This window comes from Heloderma suspectum, chromosome 4 (genome assembly GCF_057233095.1).
Source record: "Heloderma suspectum isolate Gila_16-S chromosome 4, 16-S_ref, whole genome shotgun sequence".
Taxonomy (NCBI): Eukaryota; Metazoa; Chordata; class Lepidosauria; order Squamata; family Helodermatidae; genus Heloderma; species Heloderma suspectum.
Window position 1 is genome coordinate 5,635,153 of NC_139461.1, and position 22,560 is coordinate 5,657,712.

Genomic DNA, 22,560 nt, shown 5'->3' on the forward strand with positions numbered 1-22,560 from the left:
CCATAGTTTACACTATTTGAATTAAGGACTGCTGAGAGGAGATTGACTGCACCTCACAAAGACTGGGAAGAGTGTGTTTTGCTCGAAGAATAGCAAGCTTGATCAGGAGGGCTTTAAACTGAATGCTGTGGAGGATGGAGACGAAAGCCCAGAGGTAAAGTCAACAGGTAAGAGCTCACGCACTGTTGCAGGAACTGGAAGAGCAGCTGTAGTGGTGGCTGTTAAACCTATTAATAAAAATGCAGGAAGGTCATTGGTGCATAAAACTCATGGCTTTCGATGCCTTTATATTAATGCTCAGAATATGCTCAGAGTATGGGAAATAAAAAGGATGAGCTTGAACTCTTGATTCAAGAAGATAAATATGACTTAATGGGTATAACTGAGACTTGGTAGGATGACTCCCTTGAGTGGAACATAGCAACTGAAGGATAGAACTTGTTCAAAAAGAACAGAAGCCACAGAAAGGGGGAAGGAGTTGCACTGAATGTTAAAAATGTTTATACCGGCACAGAAATTCAAGAAAATGAACATGGTGGCCCTATTAAAAGCAACTGGGTTAAAAGAAATGGAGGAAGGAATAAAAACAATAGCATGGTTGGTGTCTCCCCAACCAACCATCCAACCAAGGAGAAGATGTGAATGATGTTTTCCAGCACCAAATTGCAGATATTACAAGGAAACTTGAAATAGTAGTAATGGAGTCCTTTAATTACCCTGTTATCTGTTGGAGACAAAATCTGCCAAGCATGTCTCTCCGGGAAATCCCTGACTTACTTTGCTGGCAACTTTCTCTTTCAAAGGGTGGAGGGAGGAACAAGGGGAGCAGCAATCCTTGACTTGACTGTGACAAACAGGGAAAAGTTAGTTGATGATGTGTAAGCAGCAGGAACTTTGGGGGAAAGTGGCCATGTAATGCTTGAATTCTTGATTTTAAGGAAAACTAAAGCTGAGTGTAGTGAAATGTGTATCTTGGACTTCAGGAAAGCTGAATTTAATAGACTCAGAGCAATGATAAATAGGATTCCATGGCAGGAAAACCTGAAAGGAATAGGAGTTCAAGATGGATGGGAGTTCCTACAAAAGGAGATGCTAAAGGCATGATCAGAAACAATCCCACTGTGTGCGGGGGGGGGGGGGAATGGAAGACAACAGAAGAAGCCCTGATGGCTACACAAAAAGCTTAGCAATGATCTGAAAATCAAAAGACACGTATAGGAGGTGGAAGGAAGGACAGTTCACTAAGCTATACAGACAGATAGCCCAGAATTGCAGAGATGGTATCAGGAAGGCTGAAGCTCAGAATGGGCTGAGGTTGGTGAGGGATGCTAAGAATAACAAAAAGGGCATCTTCAGATATGTTCAAAGCAAAAGGAGGGCAAAAGTAATGGTAGACCAGGTGCGAAGATGGGAAAATGCAGACAGGTGACAAAGAAAAGGCAGAACTGCTCAACTCCTATTTTGTCTCAGCCTTCTCTCAAAAGAGGATCTGTCATCTGGCTTATGTGACAAACAGGCTGAAGGGGTAGGAGTGCAGCTTGAGGTTGACAGAGAGATAGCCAAGGAGTATCTAAGCACCCTAAGTGAGTTCATGTCCCCTGGTCCTGATTAATTGCATCCCAGAATGTTGGAGGAGCTAGCAGATGGAACCTTTGTCTATTATCTTTGAGAAATCCTGGAGAATGAGTGAACTACACGAGGAGGGCAAATGTTGTGTCTATCTTCACAAACTAAGACACGGGGTATTATAGATCAGTCAGTCTGACATCAGTACCTGAGAAGATTCCAGAGCAAATTATAAAAGGCTTGATCTGTAGGCACCTTATTGCAGTGAGCACTTTGTTGTTCAGTCGTTCAGTCGTGTCCAACTCTTCGTGACCCCATGGACCATAGCACGCCAGGCCTTCCTGTCCTGTGCTCTCTCCCGGAGCATGCTCAAGTTCATATTCATTGCATTGGTGATGCTATCTAGCCATCTCATCCTCTGCCGTCCCCTTCTCCTTTTGCCTTCAGTCTTTCCCAGCATCAGGGTCTTTTCCAGAGAGTTTTCTCTTCGCATTAGGTGGCCAAAATATTTGAGCTTCAGCTTCAGTATCTGTCCTTCCAATGAGCACTCAGGGTTGATTTCCTTTAGGATGGACTGATTGGACCTCCTTGCAGTCCAGGGGACGCGTAAGAGTCTTCTCCAGCACCACAGTTCGAAAGCATCAATTCTTCAGCACTCAGCCTTCCTTAGAGTCCAGCTCTCACAGCCATACGTTACTACTGGGAAAACCATAGCTTTGATTAGACGGACCTTTGTCGGCAAGGTGATGTCTCTGCTTCTTACTATGCTGTCTAGGTTTGCCATAGCTTTCCTCCCAAGGAGCAAGCGTCTTTTAATTTCATGGCTACAGTCACCGTCTGTGGTGATCTTGGAGCCCAAGAAAGTAAAATCTGTCACTGCTTCCATTTCTTCCCCTTCTATATGCCAGGAAGTGATGGGGCCAGATGCCATGATCTTCGTTTTTGTAATGTTGAGTTTCAAACCAGCTTTTGCACTCTCCTCTTTCACCCTCAACAAGAGGCTCTTTAGATCCTCTTCGCTTTCTGCCATTAGGGTGGTATCGTCTGCATATCAGAGGTTGTTGATAATTCTCCTGGCAAGCTTAATTCCGACCCGTGATTCATCCAACCCGGCGTTTCTCATGATGTACTCTGCATATAAGTTAAATAAGCAGGGTGACCATATGCAGCCTTGTCGTACTCCTTTCCCAATTTTGAACCACTCAGTTGTTCCATGTCTGGTTCTTACTATTGCTTCTTGACCATTGTACAGGTTTCTCAGGAGACAGGTAAGGTGGTCTGGTATTCCCATCACTTTACGAATTTGCCACAGTTTGTTGTGATCCACACAATCAAAGGCTTTAGCGTAGTCAATGAAGCAGAAATAGAGGTTTTTCTGGAATTCTCTTGCTTTCTCCATGATCCAGCAAATGTTGGCGATTTGATCTCTTGTTCCTCTGCCTCTTCGAAACCCAGCTTGTACTCCTGGTAGTTCTCGGTTCGCATACTGCTGAAGCCTACGTTGTAGGATTTTGAGCATCACCTTGCTGGCATGTGAAATGAGCGCAATTGTGCGGTAGTTTGAACACTCTTTGGCATTGCCCTTCTTTGGAATTGGAATGTAAACTGACCTTTTCCAGTCTTGCAGCCATTGTTGAGTGTTCCAAATTTGTTGGCATATTGAGTGCAGCACTTTAACAGCATCATCTTTTAGGATCTTAAATAGCTCAGCTGGAATACTGTCACCTCCGCTAACTTTGTTGTTACTAATGCTTCCTAAGGCCCACTTGACTTCACTCTCGAGGATGTCCGGCTCAAGTTCAGTGACTGCACTATCATGGCTATCAGGGACATTCAGATCTTTCCTGTATAGTTCTTCTGTATATTCTTTCCACCTGTTCTTAATCTCATCTGTTTCTGTTAGGTCCCTGCCTTCTTTGTCCTTTATCATGCCCATCTTTGCACAAAACGTTCCCTTGAGATCCCCGATTTTCTTGAAGAGATCTCTAGTCTTTCCCATTCTGTTTTCCTCGATTTCTTTGCATTGTTCATTTAAGAAGACCTTCTTGTCTCTCCTTGCTATTCTCTGGAACTCTGCATTCAGTTGGATATATCTTCCCCTTTCTCCCTTGCTTTTCGCTTCCCTTGTTTCGTCAGCTGCTTGTAAAGCCTCATCAGACAGCCACTTGGCTTTCTTGCATTTCTTTTTCTTTGGGATGGATTTCGTTGCTGCCTCCTGAACAATGTTATGGACCTCTGTCCATAGTTCCTCAGGCACTCTGTCTATCAGGTCTAATCCCTGAAATCTATTCCTCACCTCCACTGTATATTCATAAGGGACATGATTTAGGTCATACCTGAATGGTTTAGTGGTTTTCCCTATGTTCTTCAATTTCAGCCGAAATTTTGCAACAAGAAGCTCATGATCTGAGCCACAATCAGCTCCAGGTCTTGTTTTTACTGACTGTATAGAGCTTCTCCATCTTTGGCTGCAAAGGACATAATCAATCTGATTTCGATATTGACCATCTGGTGATGTCCATGTGTAGAGTCGTCTCTTGTGCTGTTGGAAAAGAGTGCTTGCTATGATCAGCATGTTCTCTTGGCAAAACTCTATTAGCTTTTGTCCTGCTTCATTTTGTACACCAAGGCCATGCCTGCCTGTTATCCTGGTGATTTCTTGACTTCCTACTTTAGCATTCCAATCCCCTATGATGAAGAGGACATCTTTTTTTGGTGTTAGTTCTAGAAGGTGTTGTAGGTCTTCATAGAACCGATCAACCTCAGCTTCTTCGGCATCAGTGGTTGGGGCATAGACTTGAATTACTGTGATGTTGAATGGTTTGCCTTGGATTCGTACTGAGATCATTCTATCGTTTTTAAGATTGTACCCCAGTACTGCTTTTCCCACCCTTTTGTTAACTATGAGTGCTACTCCATTTCTTCTAAGGGATTCTTGCCCACAGTAGTAGATATGATGGTCACCTGAATTAAATTCGCCCATGCCTGTCCATTTTAGTTCGCTGATTCCCAAGATGTCGATGTTCAGTCTTGCCATCTCATGTTTGACCACCTCCAGCTTACCTTGATTCATTGATCTGACATTCCAGGTTCCTAAATAATATTGTTCTTTACAGCATCGGATTTTCTTTTCACCACCAGACACATCCACAGCTGAGTGTCCTTTCGGCTTTGGCCCAGCCGCTTCACTCTTTCTGGCGCTACTTGGAAGTACCCTCTGCTCTTCCCCAGTAGTATATTGGACACCTTCCGACCTGAGGAGCTCATCTTCCGGCGTCATATCTTTTCGCCTTGTGATACGTTCCATGGGGTTTTCTTGGCAAGAATACTGGAGTGGGTTGCCAATTCCTTCTCCAGTGGACCACATTTTGTCAGAACTCTCTGCCATGACCTGTCCGTCTTGGGTGGCCCTGCACGGCATAGCTTATGGCTTCACTGAGTTACGCAAGCCCCTTTGCCACAACAAGGCAGTGATCCATGAAGGGGGCAGTGAGCACTAGAAACCAGCATAGATTTGTCAAAAACAAAACTTACTTCATTTTTCTGTTGGGTAACTTCCTTAGTAGATCGTGGAAATACTGTGGATATAATATGTCTTGACTTCAGCAAGGCATTTGATATCCTGATTAGCAAGCTAGCTAAGTATGGCATTACTACTAGGTGAAACCACAGCTGGCTGGAGAACTATATTCAAAGAGTGCCTGTCAGTGCTTCTTCATCAAACTGGAGGGAGGTATTGAGTGGGGTGCCTCAGGTCTCGATTCTGGGTCCTGTACTCTTCAACATTTTTATTCATGTCTTGGAAGAAATTGAGGGAATGCTTATCAGATTTGCAGATGACACCAAATTAGGTGGGATAGCTAATACCTTAGAAGACAGAGACAAAATTCAAAATTATCTTGATAGGTTAGAAGAGTGGGCAGAAAATAATAGAATGCAATTTAACAGAGACAAGTGCAAAGTTCTTCATTTAGAAAGAAGAAATCAAAAGCAGAGATATATGATGTGGGACACCTGCCTTGGCAATAGTGTGTGTGAAAAGGCTCTTGGAGCTGTAGTCAATCACAAGTTGAATATGAGTCAGCAGTGTGATATGGCTGCAAAAAAAGCAAAGGCAATTTTAGGTTGCATCAATAGAAGTATACTTTCAAAATCACAGGAAGTAATAGTTCCACTCCACTCTGTGCTGGTTGGAGCTCACTTTGAATACTGTTTCTAGTTCTGGACACCACACTTTAAGAAGGATTCAGACAAATTGGGACAAGTTCAGAGAAGGGAAACAAAGATGATCAGGGGACTGGAAACTAAGTCCTATGAGGAAAGATGGAAGGAACTGGATATGTTTAGCACTGAGAAGACTGAGGAGGGAATATGAGAGCACTTTCCACGTCCCTCAAGGGTTGTCACACAGAAGAGGGCTGCAACTTGTTCTCTGTCATCCAAGACTGTAAGACACAAAATAATGGTCTTAAATTACAGGAAGGCAGATTTTCCTTGAACATCAGGAAAATGGTCAGAGCAGTCAGACCATGAAACCAACTGCCTAGTAAGGTGGTGGGCTCTCGGGGATAGTTTGAACTGGATTCCTGCACTGAGCAGGGGGTTGGCCTCCATGGCCTCATCCAACTCTAGGATTCTGTGAAGGCAGCTTCCTATTTTCCCACGTTCATGTAGTAGCCCTTACTTGCTGGCCCCTGGAATCTTCTCACCTTTGCTTCTCGCCTTCCAGATTATCAAGGAGATCAGCACCCTCTTCCCCTTCTTCAAGGAAGGCTACCAGGGCTGGAAAGACTCCATCCGCCACAACCTCTCCTCCAACAGCTGCTTTCACAAGGTGAGGTGGAGCCTGAGTCCAGGCAGGGCTGGGGTGATCCCTGCAGTGCTCTCTGGTTTTCCCAAGGGAGGCCTTCTGCCACATGCCAACCGCTACTCAGCTGTTGGGCTGGACGCAATTTCTGGAACTTGTATCCAGGACCAGAGCATGGAGTAATTTCCTCATGATGGACAATTTTAGGGCTCCCAGTCCCTTCCCCAACCCGGTGCCCTCCAGATATGTTGAAGTCCAAAGCCATGCTGGTTGGGGATTATAGTAGTTGTACTCCAACACAACTGGAGGGCACCAGGTTGGGGAAGCCTGCTTTACCCACACACACATTCACCCTGAGTCCCTTCTTTGGGACATGCACTGGGCTGAATCTGATATGCAGTGGAAGTGGATGCTCCAAAAAAACTGGACCTGGATCAGTCTCCATGGAACTGAACAATGGGCACCATGTAGATCTGTCTGTCTCAGGGACAAGACAGGCTACGCATGGTCCAATTATAGGATTCCATTCAAAGTCCCAAGCGGGTGGGGAGGATGAGCCCTGGGTAAAAGCAAGGTGCTAGGAATGAGCCAGTTTGGAAGTTCAGGGCCACTTGGGTCTCGAAGGAGGCTCTGAAAGCTTTGCATGGAGGCCTTTCCTCCATCCAGGGCAGGGAGAGGGAGTCTGTCTTGACTCTGTCTTTGGAGAGGGAACACATACACACTCTATCCCTCCCATCCCTTGCAGGTGCTGAAGGACCCCATGAAACCCAAGGCCAAGGGGAATTTCTGGACCGTCAACGTGGAGCGTATCCCACCCGAGGCCCTCAAGCTGCAGAACACACCCATCTCCCGCCAGGAGGAGAGGACATTTGCTGTTGACCTTGCCCCCTATGTGTTCCACGGCTGGCCATTCAGCGGCTCCCAGCCTCCCCACAACGCGGCTTCCTCCAGGGAAGACACATGCCTGACCACTGAAGGGGCCCGGCAGAACAGCCCCTTCAGCATCGACTCCTTGCTGAGCAACTTCCAGGACGTGGGCCTTTGTGGGAAGCCCAGGGCGGCTGCTGAGCCCCTGCACCCCCTGGCAGCTGGCCTGGATGTCTGGGGCCCGGTCCCCATCTTCCGTGTCTCCTCAGGGCCTCCTGTGCTGCCCTGGCGGCCTTCGTGTCACCTGCCAGCACTCCGCTCGCTCTCCTCCTCCAGCAGCCTCTCCTCTCTTGGCTCCTTGTCACCACAGGAAAGGGAGGCTGGGAAGCAAGGGCCCAAGAAGGGGCATGGGTTCCACACTCTGGCCAAGCGCCCCAGGGTGCTCCAGGCCCTGGAGAACAGCGACTCTGACTCCGAGGACGACGCCCCAGCCCTGCCTCTCCCGCACTGGGAGCAGCTCCCCACCTCCTACACCAAGTGCGTCGCACCCAATGTGGTTGCCCCCCCAAGCCACTCCTCACCTTTCCCCACTGCCTTCCCGGGCCTGCCCTTCTGCAGCCCCACGCCCTTTCCTAGCCCAGTGTACTGGGAGCTGATGGCAAGGCCCTTGCTGAGTCCCGTCCCCTCCACTAGGCTCTTGGTAGACTTGGATCAAACCATGCCTCCCAACAAGACCGTGTTTGACGTGTGGATGACTCACCCGACGGACATCGCACACCCAGCCATGAGCAGGAGAGGCCCTTTGCCAAGCAGTGCTGTGGTGGCCCATTATGAGCCCTCGTGAGAGGGCTCATTAGCGGTCAGGGAGGGTGAGCTGCCTCCCAGAAATGCACGCTGTGCTCATCGGTCAGGGAGGATCCAGCCAGCCAGTTTACACCCCTTGCCGTCCTGTCTTAAGCCAACTGCAGATCTTTTTACGCCAGGCTCTGAAGCATCTCCAGAACCCCTTCAGCCACCCGATGTCCCACCCATCAAGGCCTGAACAGCAGCCAATTGCTCAGGTATTACTGTTCTACCTGTTCCGGGAGGATAGATGCAGCTGCTGTTTCATCCAGCAATCGCAGTCTAAATCCACTGGGAATCATCTCCATCCAGAGCGGCCTTCTGATAGGATGGGGATTCCCCCATAGCAAGTTATGGAGTGAGGTGGAATCTGCTGGGCAGGTCCTAAGCAACACAGGCAGAATGAGAGCCAGGTCCTGCTGTGCGGGATCTCTCTGTGGAACAGAGAGAAGGGTTCTCCCCCCACCAGCCACTGAATCCTCACTTGACCCTGACTAGCTTCCTAACAATGGGTGCATTTATTGCCAAGGCCTTGCTGCTATGGGGTGGGGGATCACTCCACTGAAATATTTATGTCCCATGTAATCTTGCACGTAATGTCATGCAAGACAACTTGGGAGATGTCATACCTTGTCCAGAGAAGGGGCAGGCAGAACATTTTTCATCTCAAGCTCCAAAAAGGTGTTGGCTTATTCTTTTCCTCTGATCCTGATATTGAGGAATTGCCCAGAGAAAAATACACCATCACAACATGACAGATGATCTAGCCACAAGAGCAGCTCATGTGGCTTGAGACCTGCATACCTGAGGGACGCCTCCTTCTGCATGGACCCACTTGTGCATTAAGATCATAACCAGGGTCCCTTCTCCAGACGCCCCTGCAAAGTCCATTTTTATTTTCCCAGGCAGGCTTCTAATCCACACAGGTGAGTGTAACCCTGCAGAGTGAGCTCCCTGCATCAAACCTTCCTCGTCCAACACATAGAGGGCACCCGAGCCAAGCAATGGGGGCAGGACAGAGGTTCAGGGCCAGCAAATGCTGGCCTGTTCTCCCACGATTCTGACTGCGTTGGGGTGAACAGCTGCATAGAGCTAGAGTTGTGATTATGGCCCATTTATCTTACCGCCACTCATGACCAAAACCAGGGATGGAACGGGCTTTCAGACCAGCTGCCTATCAAGGAGTTTGTGCATCTGCTAAACTGATACGACATTTTGCTTCTCTGTGTTTGTTACTCTGCCACACGCTTACCCACACTGCAAGAACTCCATCTTTATTCTATATCACCATGCAATATAGTAGAGGAGGTATTTATAACAGTTTACCCCAACCTGGCACCCTCCAGATGTGTTGGACTACATCTCCCATAATCCCTCCAGTCAGCATTGATCCCCAACATCTGGAGGACACCAGGTTGGAGCAGGATGTTTCGTATATATCAGTCCCATTGCGTTTATTTATTTTTCTCTGTTTGGGCAATTCCTCACTATCAGGATCTGTGTTCTTGTTGTGAATTACCTTTTCTTGTATGGTTTCTATTCTTTCCCCCAACCGAAAACGAGATGAATTCACACAAGTATACCTCGAATGCGATGGCTAAATCTGAACTCTTGCATGCATGAAACAGGCGGCACAAATGACCATTGGTGAATGAGGCTGCACATGACGAGAAGCCTCTGGGGGACTGCAGCAGCCGGTGGCTATGCAATTACACGGCACTGCCTTATACAGGCTCTGATCCTTGGTCCATTTGCCCCGGCACTTCCTTGTGGCTCTTCAGAGTCTCAGGCTGAGGTCCTCCCCATAATCTGCTACCGAATCCCTTTGAGGGGAGATGTCGGGGATTGGACCTGGGCCTTAGCGTGCAAGAACTATGCTGTACTGCTGAGCTGAGGCACTCCCCCAAACTGGCTCTGACAGTTGCTACAGTCACCTGGGAGGATCTCCCTCCCTCCCTCTGCTGTACCTTGCTGGCTGCTGGCTCAAGCATTCACCCTCCCTCTGCGAGTTCAGCTTCTGGCTTCTTAGTCTGAGCAACGGAAGATGTGAACAGACTTCACTGAAATGTCCCGTTTGTGGTGATGGAAAGTGATATGAACGTTCCACATTCTGCATTGTTTCAGCTGTGAAGGCTGTTTCACACCTGCAAAGAATGCATGTCAGAATCAGCCCCGTGGGAAGGCCAAAGCAGGCTTCTCTTGGTGGGGGCAGGTGGGGGGTGGAGTGTGTGTGGTCAAGAATCTCCTTGTGTCACTCTCTTTCAGCTGGCTCCAATCCTCCTGTGTAGAAATTTGCACTCGTACACAAAGCCCTCTTCCCACTGACCTCAGCTTTATTAAGACCATAAGAACGATCATTTTGGGTTTACCTAGCTTAGCACTCTGTTAAGAACGTAAGACGAGCCCTGCGGGATCAGGCCTCTCTAGACCAGCATTCTGTTCCCTCCTCCAGAGGAAAGGACTCCTCAGTAGCAAGACCCTTCTCCCAAGTTGGACTGTTGCCAGAGGACCTATAACAAACTACAGCTGAACTCAGGTGGGGCTCAGGAAGCTCTGGCTATATAAACTTTCACTTTCAGACTAACCATTGGTGGACCAACATTGTTTTACCAGCTTCAGTGCCTTGTATCCCTGACCTTGCCTGGCAACCGAACCTCTGTGCTACTGACCCTTGGACTCCTGCTTGACTCTGCTTCTTGGATTGTGTATTGTATCTGACTGCTTACCTGTGTTTAGACCTTGGCTACCCATCAGACCTCTCTTCTGGAAAGCAGCTACTTGCGTGGCAGTACTGTGCTTTGACCATTGCCTGTGTGTTGCCCACCCCTGCCTTTGCCTGATCCCACACTGCCTTTGTGCTTGGCCATTTGCCTGCTTAATTGACTTGCCTACTAGATGTGCCCCAGTACTTGCCTAGCACAGAATCTGAACCAGCTAGAGCAGGACAGGCTTGGAAGTTGCACTGTAAGGCCATCCTCCATGCCGCCTCCTGCTCCTCTTGAACCAAAGCAGTGTGTGCCACTGTGTCTATGGCAGGATCCTGCAGCACTGTGCTCCCTGGAGTAATCAAGGGCTGTATGAAGAGCCGTCATCAAACCATTTTGATTCCAGCTGAACATCAGGAAAAACTTCCTGACTGCTAGAGCAATACGACCATGGAACCGATTACCTGGGGAGGTGGTGGGCTCTCCCACGCTGGAGGCCTTCAAGACGAGGCTGGACAGCCCTCTGCCAGGGATGCTCTGACTTGGAGTCCTGCACTGAGCAGGGGGTTGGACTCGATGGCCTTGTAGACCCCGTCCAACCCTACTATTCTATGATTTACTGCACTCCCAGCATCTGTAAGGTCCTTTTCTATGTGGAAACCTCACAGTTTCATAAAGGCCAACCCAGCCTTCTGAAAAGTGTGAGAAAACTAGAAAGCGTCCAAAGTGGATCCAAAAGAAGAGAACTAGTCTCAGTATGCTAGAAAGGTAGTTTATTCTTTGAGAAGCATAATGCATTTCAGACCAGAACTGCTTGGGGCCCTCCTCAGGGGCTATAAAAATAGAGACATCACATTTGCTTAATGTGTATTATTTTATTGTACTCTCGTAGTTTTATCTATGACACATCGCAAGAAGTGCCTGTGTATGCTAACAATTCTTATAAAGCCTTCAGATAACTGTCAGGACTGGCTCGTACATTTGAAGATAGGTGAAATAATGACCTAGTCCACATGTAATGGTGGCACATCGTGCGTTAATTAGTTAACCAATGATTTGCTGCAGTGCATGCTGGGTGTGTTTCACAGCCATTTTGCATATTCAACTTTCAATCTCGCCGACTGGGGGTTGCTACATGGCATCCGAATCTGGAGACTATGGCCCCATCTACATGAGCCATTTGCCCCGGTGCCACTCCGAAGGGAAGATCTTTGCAACAGATGACGCAGCCCCGGCTTCGCAGCCCAATCATGATTTTCATGGAAAAACCCGGGTTTTCTCCAAGTCCATTTGCTGCGAAGTCTTCACTTGCTTCGGGTTCACTGCGGGGCAGGGGTTGAGCTGTGTGTCCCTTCCTCGGATTGAAATCGCAGCATCAGTGATGCCCCCCCTCCTTCGCAGCTCCGCAGTTTCAGAGGCATGAAGAAGCGGGCTGGTGAAAGCTGTGCTGACTGGTGGAAGGGAACTTAGCTGGGGGCGGGGGGAGAGCAGAGGGGCAAACATGTCTCCCTGGTAGTAACTCATGGCCTTCAGTTCCACGTCTCTGCCTCTCACTTTAAGTGAGCTTGAGAGAGGAGACATGAAGCTACAAAGGGACACGGCTGAGAAACAGTGGATGCCGGCAGATTCGCAGCTGCGCAGTTGAGACAGGGCGGGGCCCGGGGAGGATGATTTTCACGAACATATACTCAGCAGCACGGCATGCTCTCAACGCTGGCTCAGTCTCCGGAGGCAGCGGCTGCCTGCCCACCTCAGAAATGTGTACGCGGGGTTTGTTATGAACGTCGACTTGCAAGCAAGCCCTACATGCTGGCCATGCACCCTCCTCCCCAGCTCTGCGCGCTCTGCTTTTCCCAGCTTGGGAGGCCCACTTTGACCCTCCCATCTTCCGCCCCAGTGGGTAATTCGCGGCGCTAATACCGCGCAGCTCCTACCAAGCAAACAATGAAATCAGTGCCATGTAGATGCGGCCTATAGGTTAATCGTGGGATAAACAGCCCACAGTTAACCTACATTTAGTAGTTTGGTTAACTCTGGGTTGTTTAACCCACAATTAACCTATAGTTAATTGATTACATGGGGGGGGAACAGAAGAGTCACTCCCCTTCTGTGTAGCAATACACCCAGAACGTCCCTGACATTTAGTTTTGAGTTATGATCAATGCAAGCGTAACAGATAGTTAACATGTATAGTAAGATCTATAATACATTCCCTTCAACTATGATTTTACCTGCCTATCTTATCTATTTTTATTTTCCCAGGCATTTTAGCATTTTAGCTTTCTAAACTTTTAGCTTTGCTGTTTTAAAAATCTGTATTTTAAACTCCTGCACTGCTGCTAGGTTTTATTGTGGTTGTATTGTTATATTATGGTGTTAATGTTCTATATATTTTAAATGTTTTATTGTGTGGTGTTTGGTTTTAATTTTGTGAACCGGCCAGAGAGCTTCGGCTATTGGGCGGTATAGAAACAAACAAACAAACAAACAAACAAATAAATATCTTCAAATGTATGAGTCAGTCCTGACAGAGGCCCCAAGCAGTTCTGGTCTGAAATGCATTGTGCTTCTTAAAGAATAAACTATTTTTCCAGCATCTTGAGATTAGTTCCCTCTTTTTGGACCCATTTTGGATGCTTTCCAGTTTCCTTGTACTTCTCAGAAGGCTGGGTTGAACTTTATGAAACTTTGAGGATTCCACATGGAAAAGGGACCTTACAAATCCTTGGAGACCTGCGCTGGTTGGCAATTACTTTCTGGGCACAATTCAAGGTGTCGGCTTTTAACCTTGAAAGTTCTAAACAGCATAGGAACTAGTGATCTAAGGGGCCACCTGTCTCACTATGAACCTGCCTGGATACTAAGATCTGTAGGAGCGGCCCTTTTGAGGATACAGTTACACAGAGGCCTGTTCATCCGGCGTATATAAAATGGCTTTCTCCTGTAATGCCCCCAAACTATGGAATGCACTCCCTCAAGAACTACAGTTGACCCCCACTCTCTTGCCCTTTAGAAAGGATGTAAACACTCACTTTTCAATTTAGCCTTTTAAAATGTGTTGTTTTAATGTTTGGGGGTGCAATCCTACGCATGTTGAGACAGAGAAAAGACCTACAACTCCTAGCATTCCTCAGCTGGCTGGAGAATGCTGGGATTTGTAGGATTTTTTTCTGTCTAAACACGCACAGGATTGCACCCTTAATGGCCTTACTTTTTAAAAATGTTCTTATTTTTATTATTTTAAGGTTTTATTATTTTACATTGTACATGACCTTAATGGCTTTTTAGCAGATAAAGCGGTATATCAAAGTTAATAAATAAATTCTTGCACTCCAAATATTCTCATGGCATTTCTCCTTGTTTATGATTGTACTTCAGGGTTGGGCAACTTACGCCCCTTAGATATTTAGACTACTCTATGCAGGGCTGCCTTTGAAAGCTATTTGGAAACTTCAGCTGTTCCAGAATGCTGCAGCCAGACTGTTGAACAAATGACTCCCTTTTTACAACAGCACCACTAGTTCCTAATCTGTTTCCAGGCACAACTCAAAAAAGAGTTCTGGTTATGACATATAAAGCCCTAGACAGCTTGGGACCAGGCTACTTGAAAGACCACCTTCTCCCATACTGCCTGCCTGGGTCTTAAGGCGAAAAGGAGAGGCCCTTCCCTCGATGCCACGTTGAAGGTGTGTTTGGTGTGACACAAAGCAGGGCCTTCTCAGTGGCTGCTCCCAGGTTCTGAAACTATTCAAGCAGGCCTTTGGCATGTAAGCTGCCCTGTTGGGTTGGGGGCTGTTTTTAGGCTTTTATTGTGTTTTTAATTTTTAAAAAATACTTGTTGATTGTTTTAATGAAGTTCTTGTTTTAAATGCTGGTTCCTATCATTGTTAGCTGCCTTGAGCACCATTTGCTTGGTGGAAAGGTAGGGCATAAGCCAAATAAATAAATCTGCTATAGTAATAAAAGATGTGAGCCTGTCTATCTGTCAGCACCATAGCTCCAAGACTGTGACACCTAAAACTTGGCATGCATACTAAGGGGACCCCAGGGGTGTACTAATTAAGCATTTAATTGTTTGTAACATGTATTAAATAATTGTAATTAATTTAAATGTTTCCTGCCTCCCAGCTGAGCAGAGCAGAGCAAGCTGCTCCAGCTGGTCCAGGGACTACAGAAGCAAGCAAGCTCCCAGAGAGCGAGCGACCAGAGCGTGCACAGGGGGAGCAAACAGGAGTTGGCCAGGGGAGTTCGGCAGGGGAGGTCAAGGGGGAGGCCCCTAATATTTTTTTAATTTTTATTTTTTTAATTTTTTAACTATTTTTTTTTCATTTATTTGTCTTGTAACACACACTTCCACACCAGTAGGACTCTGCTTTTAACCTCTACTGAGTAGAGGAGCAGGCACAGGCTAGTCTAGAACAATCACAAAGCTAGACACAAAAAGGGAAAAGAGGCAATGGAAGGACAGAACTCTCCAGTGGTGGTGACGTGAAAGGGCGCCAGGTTGGGGAAAGCCATACAAGATTCTTCCTGTTTCCCGCCTCCCAGCTGAGCACAGCAGAGCAGAGTAGAGCAAGCTGCTCCAGCTGGTCCAGGGACTACAGAAGCAAGCAAGCTCCCAGAGAGCGAGCGACCAGAGCGCGCTCAGGGGGAGCAAACAGGCGTTGGCCAGGGGAGTTCGGCAGAGGAGGTCAAGGGGGAGGCCCCTAACAAATTCTGTTTTCAATTTCTTTTCTCATAACACACACTTCCACACCAGTGGGACTCTGCTTTTAACCTCTACTGAGTAGATGAGCAGGCACAGGCTAGTCCAGAACAATCACAAAGCTAGACACAAAAAGGGAAAAGAGGCTATGGAAGGACAAGACTCTCCAGTGGTGGTGACCTGCAAGGTGTGTGCCATGTTTGTTTTCTTGCCTGAGAATAACGTGGCCTACACCTGCAACAAGTGCAAGTTGATCACGCCGCTGGAAGAAAAAGTAAGTGGACTGGAGCGGCGACTGTCGACCCTCCGGGGAATAAGAGAACACGAAGAGTTCTTGGACAGAATGGGGGAACTACAGCAGCAAAGGGAAGACCAGAAGCTTGAAGAGCAACAGCAAGATGAGGCAGTGGGAAATGCTGAGTTGAAGAAAAATGGAGTAGAGGATACTCCTTGGAAAAGGGTGACAGTTAGGAGAAGAAGAACTAGACGCCACTCTGCACCAGTGGAAGCAGTGGAGCTGTGGAACCAATCCCAGGTACTTGCGGATGAGACTGGAGAACAGCCTGCAGAGGAAGAATCACAGGGGAACCTATATGAGAGTGAGCAAGAGGCTGGAGGTCAGTCAAACAGAGGCGATGAAACCCAGGCCTACAACAACAACAAGAGTGGTAGTAGTGGGAGACTCCTTGCTGTGTGGGATCGAGACCCAAGTATGTTGCGAAGACCCGTGGACTCGCCAGGTATGTTGTCTCCCAGGAGTACGGATTAGAGACGTGACTGAAAGGTTGCCTGCAGTCATAAAGCCCACTGACAGGTATCTCTTTCTTCTCATCCATGTGGGAACAAATGATACCGCCAAGCGGAGCTACAAAGAAATCACGTCAGACTTTGAAGCTTTGGGGAGGAAACTCAAGAACTTTGGGGCCCAGATACTTTTCTCATCCATCCTTCCAGTAGTTAGAAGAAGGATAGAAAGGCAATGAAAAATACTCCGGGTGAATGACTGGCTACGAAGGTGGTGCCTGCGTGAGAGATTTGGATTCTGGGACCACGGGCTATACTTCCTGGAAGATGGGCTGTTGGCAAGGGACGGGTTGCACCTCACAAAGGACGGGAAGAATGTGTTTGGCCACAGCATGAAGAACTTCATCAGGAGGGCTTTAAACTGAATCCTACGGGGAAGGGAGATGTAATGTTGGGGGTAACAATGGACATAGCCACATGCGCTGCAACGGAGAGAACAGCTCTGATAGCGCCCAATAATAGTGTTCAGACACATGTAGGAAGAAAGCCAGACTATGAAGCGCATGGTCTTTGATGTCTATATACTAATGCCCAGAGTATGGGAAACAAACAGAACGAACTTGAACTCTTAATACAGGAGGGAAATTATGACTTGAAAGGTATAACTGAGACTTGGTAGGACGACTCTCATGACTGGAATACAGCAATTGAAGGATGTAACTTGTTCAAAAAGAACAGGAGGAACAGAAAGGGAGGTGGGGTTGCACTGTATGTGAAAAAGACATATCTCTGCACAGAAATACAGGAGGAGGAGCTTGGTAGCCCCATCGAGAGCATCTGGATCAAAATTAATGGAGCAAAGAATAAAACGAGCATGGTGGTCGGAGTCTACTCCCAGCCACCCAATCAAGGAGAAGATGAGGATGAAACTTTTGAAAAGCAAATAGCCAATGTTTTAAGGAAGCATGATGTAGTAGTAATGGGGGACTTCAATTTCCCCGATATTTGTTGGGAGACAAATTCTGTAAAACATGGCCCCTCCAGGAAATTCCTGACTTGTGTGGCGGATAACTTCCTCCTACAGAAAGTAGAGGAAGGAACTAGAGGATCGGCTATCCTTGACTTGATCCTAACCAACAGAGATGACTTAGTGGCTCAAGTCGCAGTTACAGGAACTCTGGGGGAAAGCAACCATGTTGTACTTGAGTTCTTGGTTCTAAGGGAAGCAAAAGCCGAGTGTAGTCAAACGCGTACCCTGGATTTTAGGAAAGCTGATTTTAATAAACTCAGAACAATGATCAGTAAGGTCCCATGGCAAGCGACTCTAACGAGAAAAGGAGTCCAAGATAGGTGGGAGCTTTTAAAAAAGGAAATTCTCAAGGCACAATTACAAACCATTCCAACAAGAAGAAAAGGTGGAAGACAACAGAAGAAGCCAATGTGGCTTCACAAAAAGCTTAGAGATGACCTGAAAACAAAAAAGCACACATATAGGGAGTGGAGAGAAGGCCAAGCCACAAAGGAAGAGTACAGGCAGGTAGCACAGAATTGCAGGGATGGCGTCAGGAAGGCTAAAGCTGAGAACGAGCTGAGGTTAGCGAGGGAGGCTAAAAGCAACAAAAAGGCTTTCTTCAGATACGTGCATAGTAAAGGACAGAGGAAAGAAATGGTGGTTCAGCTATTAAATAAGGATGGCAAAACGATAACAGATGACAAAGAAAAGGCAGAGGTGCTCAATTCCTACTTTGGCTCAGTCTTCTCCCTAAAGAGGGTCAATGACCCCCCTGGCAAAGGCGAAGTGCAGGCTGAAGGGGGAGAATTGCAGCTTGAGATCGATAGGCATATGGTCAAGGAACACCTAATTATTTTGAATGAGTTCAAATCTCCAGGGCTAGATGAACTGCATCCTAGAGTCATAAAGGAACTGGCAGAAGAACTCTCAGAACCGCTGTCTATTCTCGTTGAGAAATCATGGAGGACGGGGGAAGTGCCAGATGACTGGAGGAGGACTAACGTTGACCCTATCTTCAAAAAGGGTAAAAAGGAGGAACCTGGGAACTACAGACCAGTCAGTCTGACATCAATCCCTGGGAAAACTCTGGAGCAGATGATAAAGCAATCCATCTGGAAGCACCTTGAAAACAATGTAGTGATTACTTGAAGCCAACATGGATTTGTCAAAAACAAGCCCTGCCAGATAAATCTGATCCCATTTTTTGATCAAGTAACCTCCCTTGGTGGACCGTGGCAATGCTGTAGACATCATATACCTCGACTTCAGCAAAGCTTTCGACAAAGTGCCCCATGATATCCTGTTGAGCAAACTAGCTCAAAGTGGGCTAGATGAAACAACGATCCGGTGGATCCAGAGCTGGCTACAGAATCGGACTCAAGGAGTGCTTATCAATGGGACCTTCTCCAACTGGGGAGAGGTAACAAGTGGGGTACCGCAGGGCTCAGTCCTGGGCCCAGTGCTCTTCAACATTTGTATTAATGACTTGGAGGAGGAGGTGCAGGGAATACTGATCAAATTTGCAGATGACACAAAATTGGGCGGGATAGCAAATACTTTGGAAGACAGAAACAAAATTCAAAGTGATCTGGATAGACTGGAGCGCTGGGCAGAAAACAACAGAATGACTTTGAATAGGGATAAATGCCAAGTTCTGCACCTAGGAAAAAGACACCAAATGCACAGTTACAAGATGGGGGATATGTGGCTCAACAACACTACAAGCGAGAAGGATCTTGGAATTGTTGTCGATCACAAGCTGAATATGAGCCAACCATGTGATGTGGCTGCAAAAATGGCCAATGCTCTTTTGGGCTGCATTAATAGAAGCATCGCTTCCAAATCCCGGGAAGTACTAGTTCCCCTCTACTCAGCACTGGTTAGGCCTCACCTGGAGTACTGTGTCCAGTTCTGGGCACCACACTTTACGAAGGATGCAGACAAGCTGGAGAGGGTTCAGAGGAGGGCAACAAAGATGATAAGGGGACTGGAACCAAAGCCCTATGAAGAGAGACTGAAAGAACTGGGCATGTTTAGCCTTGAGAAGAGAAGACTGAGGGGAGATAGGATAGCGCTCTTCAAGTACTTGAAAGGTTGTCACAGAGAGGAAGGCCAGGATCTCTTCTTGATCATCCCAGAGTGCAGGACACAGAATAATGGGCTCAAGTGACAGGAAGCCAGATTCCGGCTGAACATCAGGAAAAACGTCCTGACTGTTACAGCATTACGACCATGGAACCAATTCCCTAGGGAGGTGGTGGGCTCTCCCACACTGGAGGCGTTCAAGACGAGGCTGGACAGCCACCTGTCAGGGATGCTCTGACTTGGATTCCTGCATTAAGCAGGGGGCTGGACTCGATGGCCTTGTAGGCCCCTTCCAACCCTACTATACTATTCTGTGAAATGTGTCCATGGATTGAAGCTTGCAGTACATCTTCCATCACTAGATGGCAGACATCCCTAACCACCGCCTGCATGGTTTTGTAATCCATACAATTTGAAGCCCAGGGAAATTATCAGGCAGAGGGACAGCATTCTGCACTTGTCCTCTCAGGAATGGAGAGGATAGACCCCTCCTTTAAGAGGGCTACAGGGGCGCACCAGGTGCTGGTGTGCCAGCAGACGGACCTTCACTTGGATGGGGTGGGCACAATGTGTCCCGACAGGTGTGCAGGTTTGCTTGAAGGCTTCGCTGTATCAAACTATTAGGGTGCCTTCCCCAATACCAACCCGTGAGATCATTATGGTCATTAGAGGAGACCTTGCTGGCTGTACCACGACCTGCAGATTGCCATCTTGCAGCAACCAGGAAGGGCCTGCTCCGTGGTGGCACCTCCTTAAGGAATTACTTCCCCCCTCATATTCCGGAGGCTCCAAGTATAGTGTGCTTTAGGTGCTAAATATGGACCCACCTCTTTACCCAGACCTTCCCCTAGTGAGTGTGCTGCCCAGTTTGTTTGGTAATTATGGTGTTGTATTGACTGTAATGTTCTTATTGTTTTATATAAATGTTTTACAATTAAAAATACATAATTGCTATTTTAATAATACCTTAATGCATTTGAATGTATTTAAATTCTCTTGTAAGCAGCTTAGAAATATTTTTAAGTATGGTAAGTGGTATATAAATCTATTAAATATAGTAAAAACAACTGACACTAATGGCTATTTAGTGGGCCGAGGGACAGAGTTCTCTGTCTGCTCCCTCTCCCCTACTGGGGGGCTGCCCCTCCCCCCACAGGGAAAGCCTTGGGGGCTGGAGGGGTGCGCCATAGCATGGGATGGCTCAGGGGTGCCAGCCAGCCTGGCTTCACCCAGACAGCAAGGGCAGTGTGTCCAACTCTGGCGGCTGTGTCAGTTTGCTTGCAGCTGTCGCTGTATCAACATAAGGGGTATTCCCACCCATGCAAACAGGCTGAGCATCTCCAATGAAATTCTGTGAAGACACACACAGGTGTCTACACCTAATGCTCATATCATACTTAAGTCAACAAACACACAAAGTGTCCAAAATCCACAGCTGGGCACTATTAGGACCAAACAAAATGCCACAAAAGAATGTGCAAGTTTCTAAGTTCTCTTGATTTATTTTGTACCACCTAGCTTGATGAAGAGTTCTGGAGAACCCAAAAGCTTGCACACTTTTGTGGCATTTTTGTTGGTCCTAATAAAAGTACTGACTATGGATGTTGGATATTTCCCCTCTTTGTTTGTTATGTGCCTTGATAAAAAAAAAGGGGTTAGCCAGAAATCAAGAGTTTCCCATATCAACCCCTCCATAATGATCCCACCAGCAGCCTGCAAAGCCAGGGCATCTGATTCAGGAAAAAAGTATTCCTAAAAGGTTCATTTCTGAGATGGATGTGTACTCTTATCTGTCTAACGGTAAAGGTGTCCCCAACCAGTCGTGTCCGACTCTAGCGGGTGGTGCGCATCTCCATTTCTAAGCCGAAGAGCCAGCACTTGGAAGCAAACTGAACACATGCTTGATGGGAGTGGTTACTCTGCCACTTACTACTACATATACCACTGCAATCTTTGTGCATTTGCCTGCCAATGTTAGAACTGGTTCCTCAAAAAATAATGCTGTTTCTTTCCCACATAAGGAGATATAAAGAAGCTGTATTTCAATTCAGTTTCCAGGATTTGTATACTGTCTGATTTAACCACACTGAACTTCTGTGAAGTTGTAAAGGCCAACTGCCTTATCAGAACTAAACGCAAACATGAAATTGCAGTGCAGATGGGTCAAGGGAGCAGTTCCATACAGAAGGTCCATTTAACTATGCATGCATGTATGTATATTCCTCTCTTATAACAGATAACTCAGAACTGCTTACATAAAAAATAACAACACCTTAATAATATATGAAAATAAGATGAGCCATGCTGCATCAGACCTATTTATTTATTTATTTATTGCATTTATACCCCGCCTTTTTTCCTCTTGCAAGACCAAGGGTCCATCTAGTCTACCATTTGTTTCCCACAATGGCCAACCAGCTGCCCATGGGAAACCCACAAGCAGGAGACGAGTGCAACTGCACCCTCCCGCCCCTGTTCCCCAGCAACTGAAGTACATAGGCAGACTGCCTCCGAGACTGGAGGTAGCATATAGCCATCACGGCTAGTAGCCATTGACAGCCTTCTCTGCCAGGAATTTGTTTAACCCCCTTTTAAGATGTAGTGGCCATCACTACATCTTGTGGTAGCAAATTTCAAAGTTAAACTATGTGCTGTGTGAAGAAGCCCTTCCTTTTATCTGTCCTGAACCTCCCACCAATCATCTTCATGGGATGACCTCACTGAGTTCTAGCATTGTGAGAGAGGGAGAAAAACCTCTCCCCATCCACTTTCTTTACAGCATGTGTAATGTTATATACCTCTATCATGTTCCCCCTCACTAGCCTTTTTTTCCAAATAAATATTCCCAGATGTTGTAACCTTCCTTCATAGGGGAGCTGCTCCAGCCCCTTGATCATTTTAGTTGCCCTTTTCTCCACTTTTTCCAAATCTACAATATCCTTTTTTAGGTGCAGTGACCAGTACTGTACACTGTATTCTAACTGTGGTTGCACCACAGATTTGTATAAGGGCAGTATGATATTGACAAGGGTTTTTTCAACTCAACTTTTTCAAATTATGCCTAACATAGAATGTGCCCTTTTCACAGCAGCAGTACACAGGGTCGACATCTTCACTGAGCTGTCCACCACAACCCCAAGATGCCTTTCTTGGTCAGTCACTGCTAGCTCAGACCCCATCAGTGTATACATGAAGTTGGGATTTTTTGCCCGAACATGCTTCACTT

The 22,560-nt window shown here is 46.9% G+C and overlaps 1 protein-coding gene across 1 annotated transcript in view; it reads left to right on the forward strand.

Moving 5' to 3' along the window:
* Positions 1–10,122, forward strand: part of FOXH1 (forkhead box H1) — a 38,214-nt gene extending 28,092 nt beyond the window's left edge. Inside the window, exons 2-3 of the mRNA XM_084848495.1 lie at positions 6,296–6,400; positions 7,119–10,122. Coding sequence (XP_084704621.1) covers positions 6,296–6,400; positions 7,119–8,084 — 1,071 coding nt within the window. The 3' untranslated portion in view covers positions 8,085–10,122. The remainder of the gene's footprint in view (positions 1–6,295; positions 6,401–7,118) is intronic.
* The last annotated feature ends 12,438 nt before the right edge of the window (positions 10,123–22,560 follow it).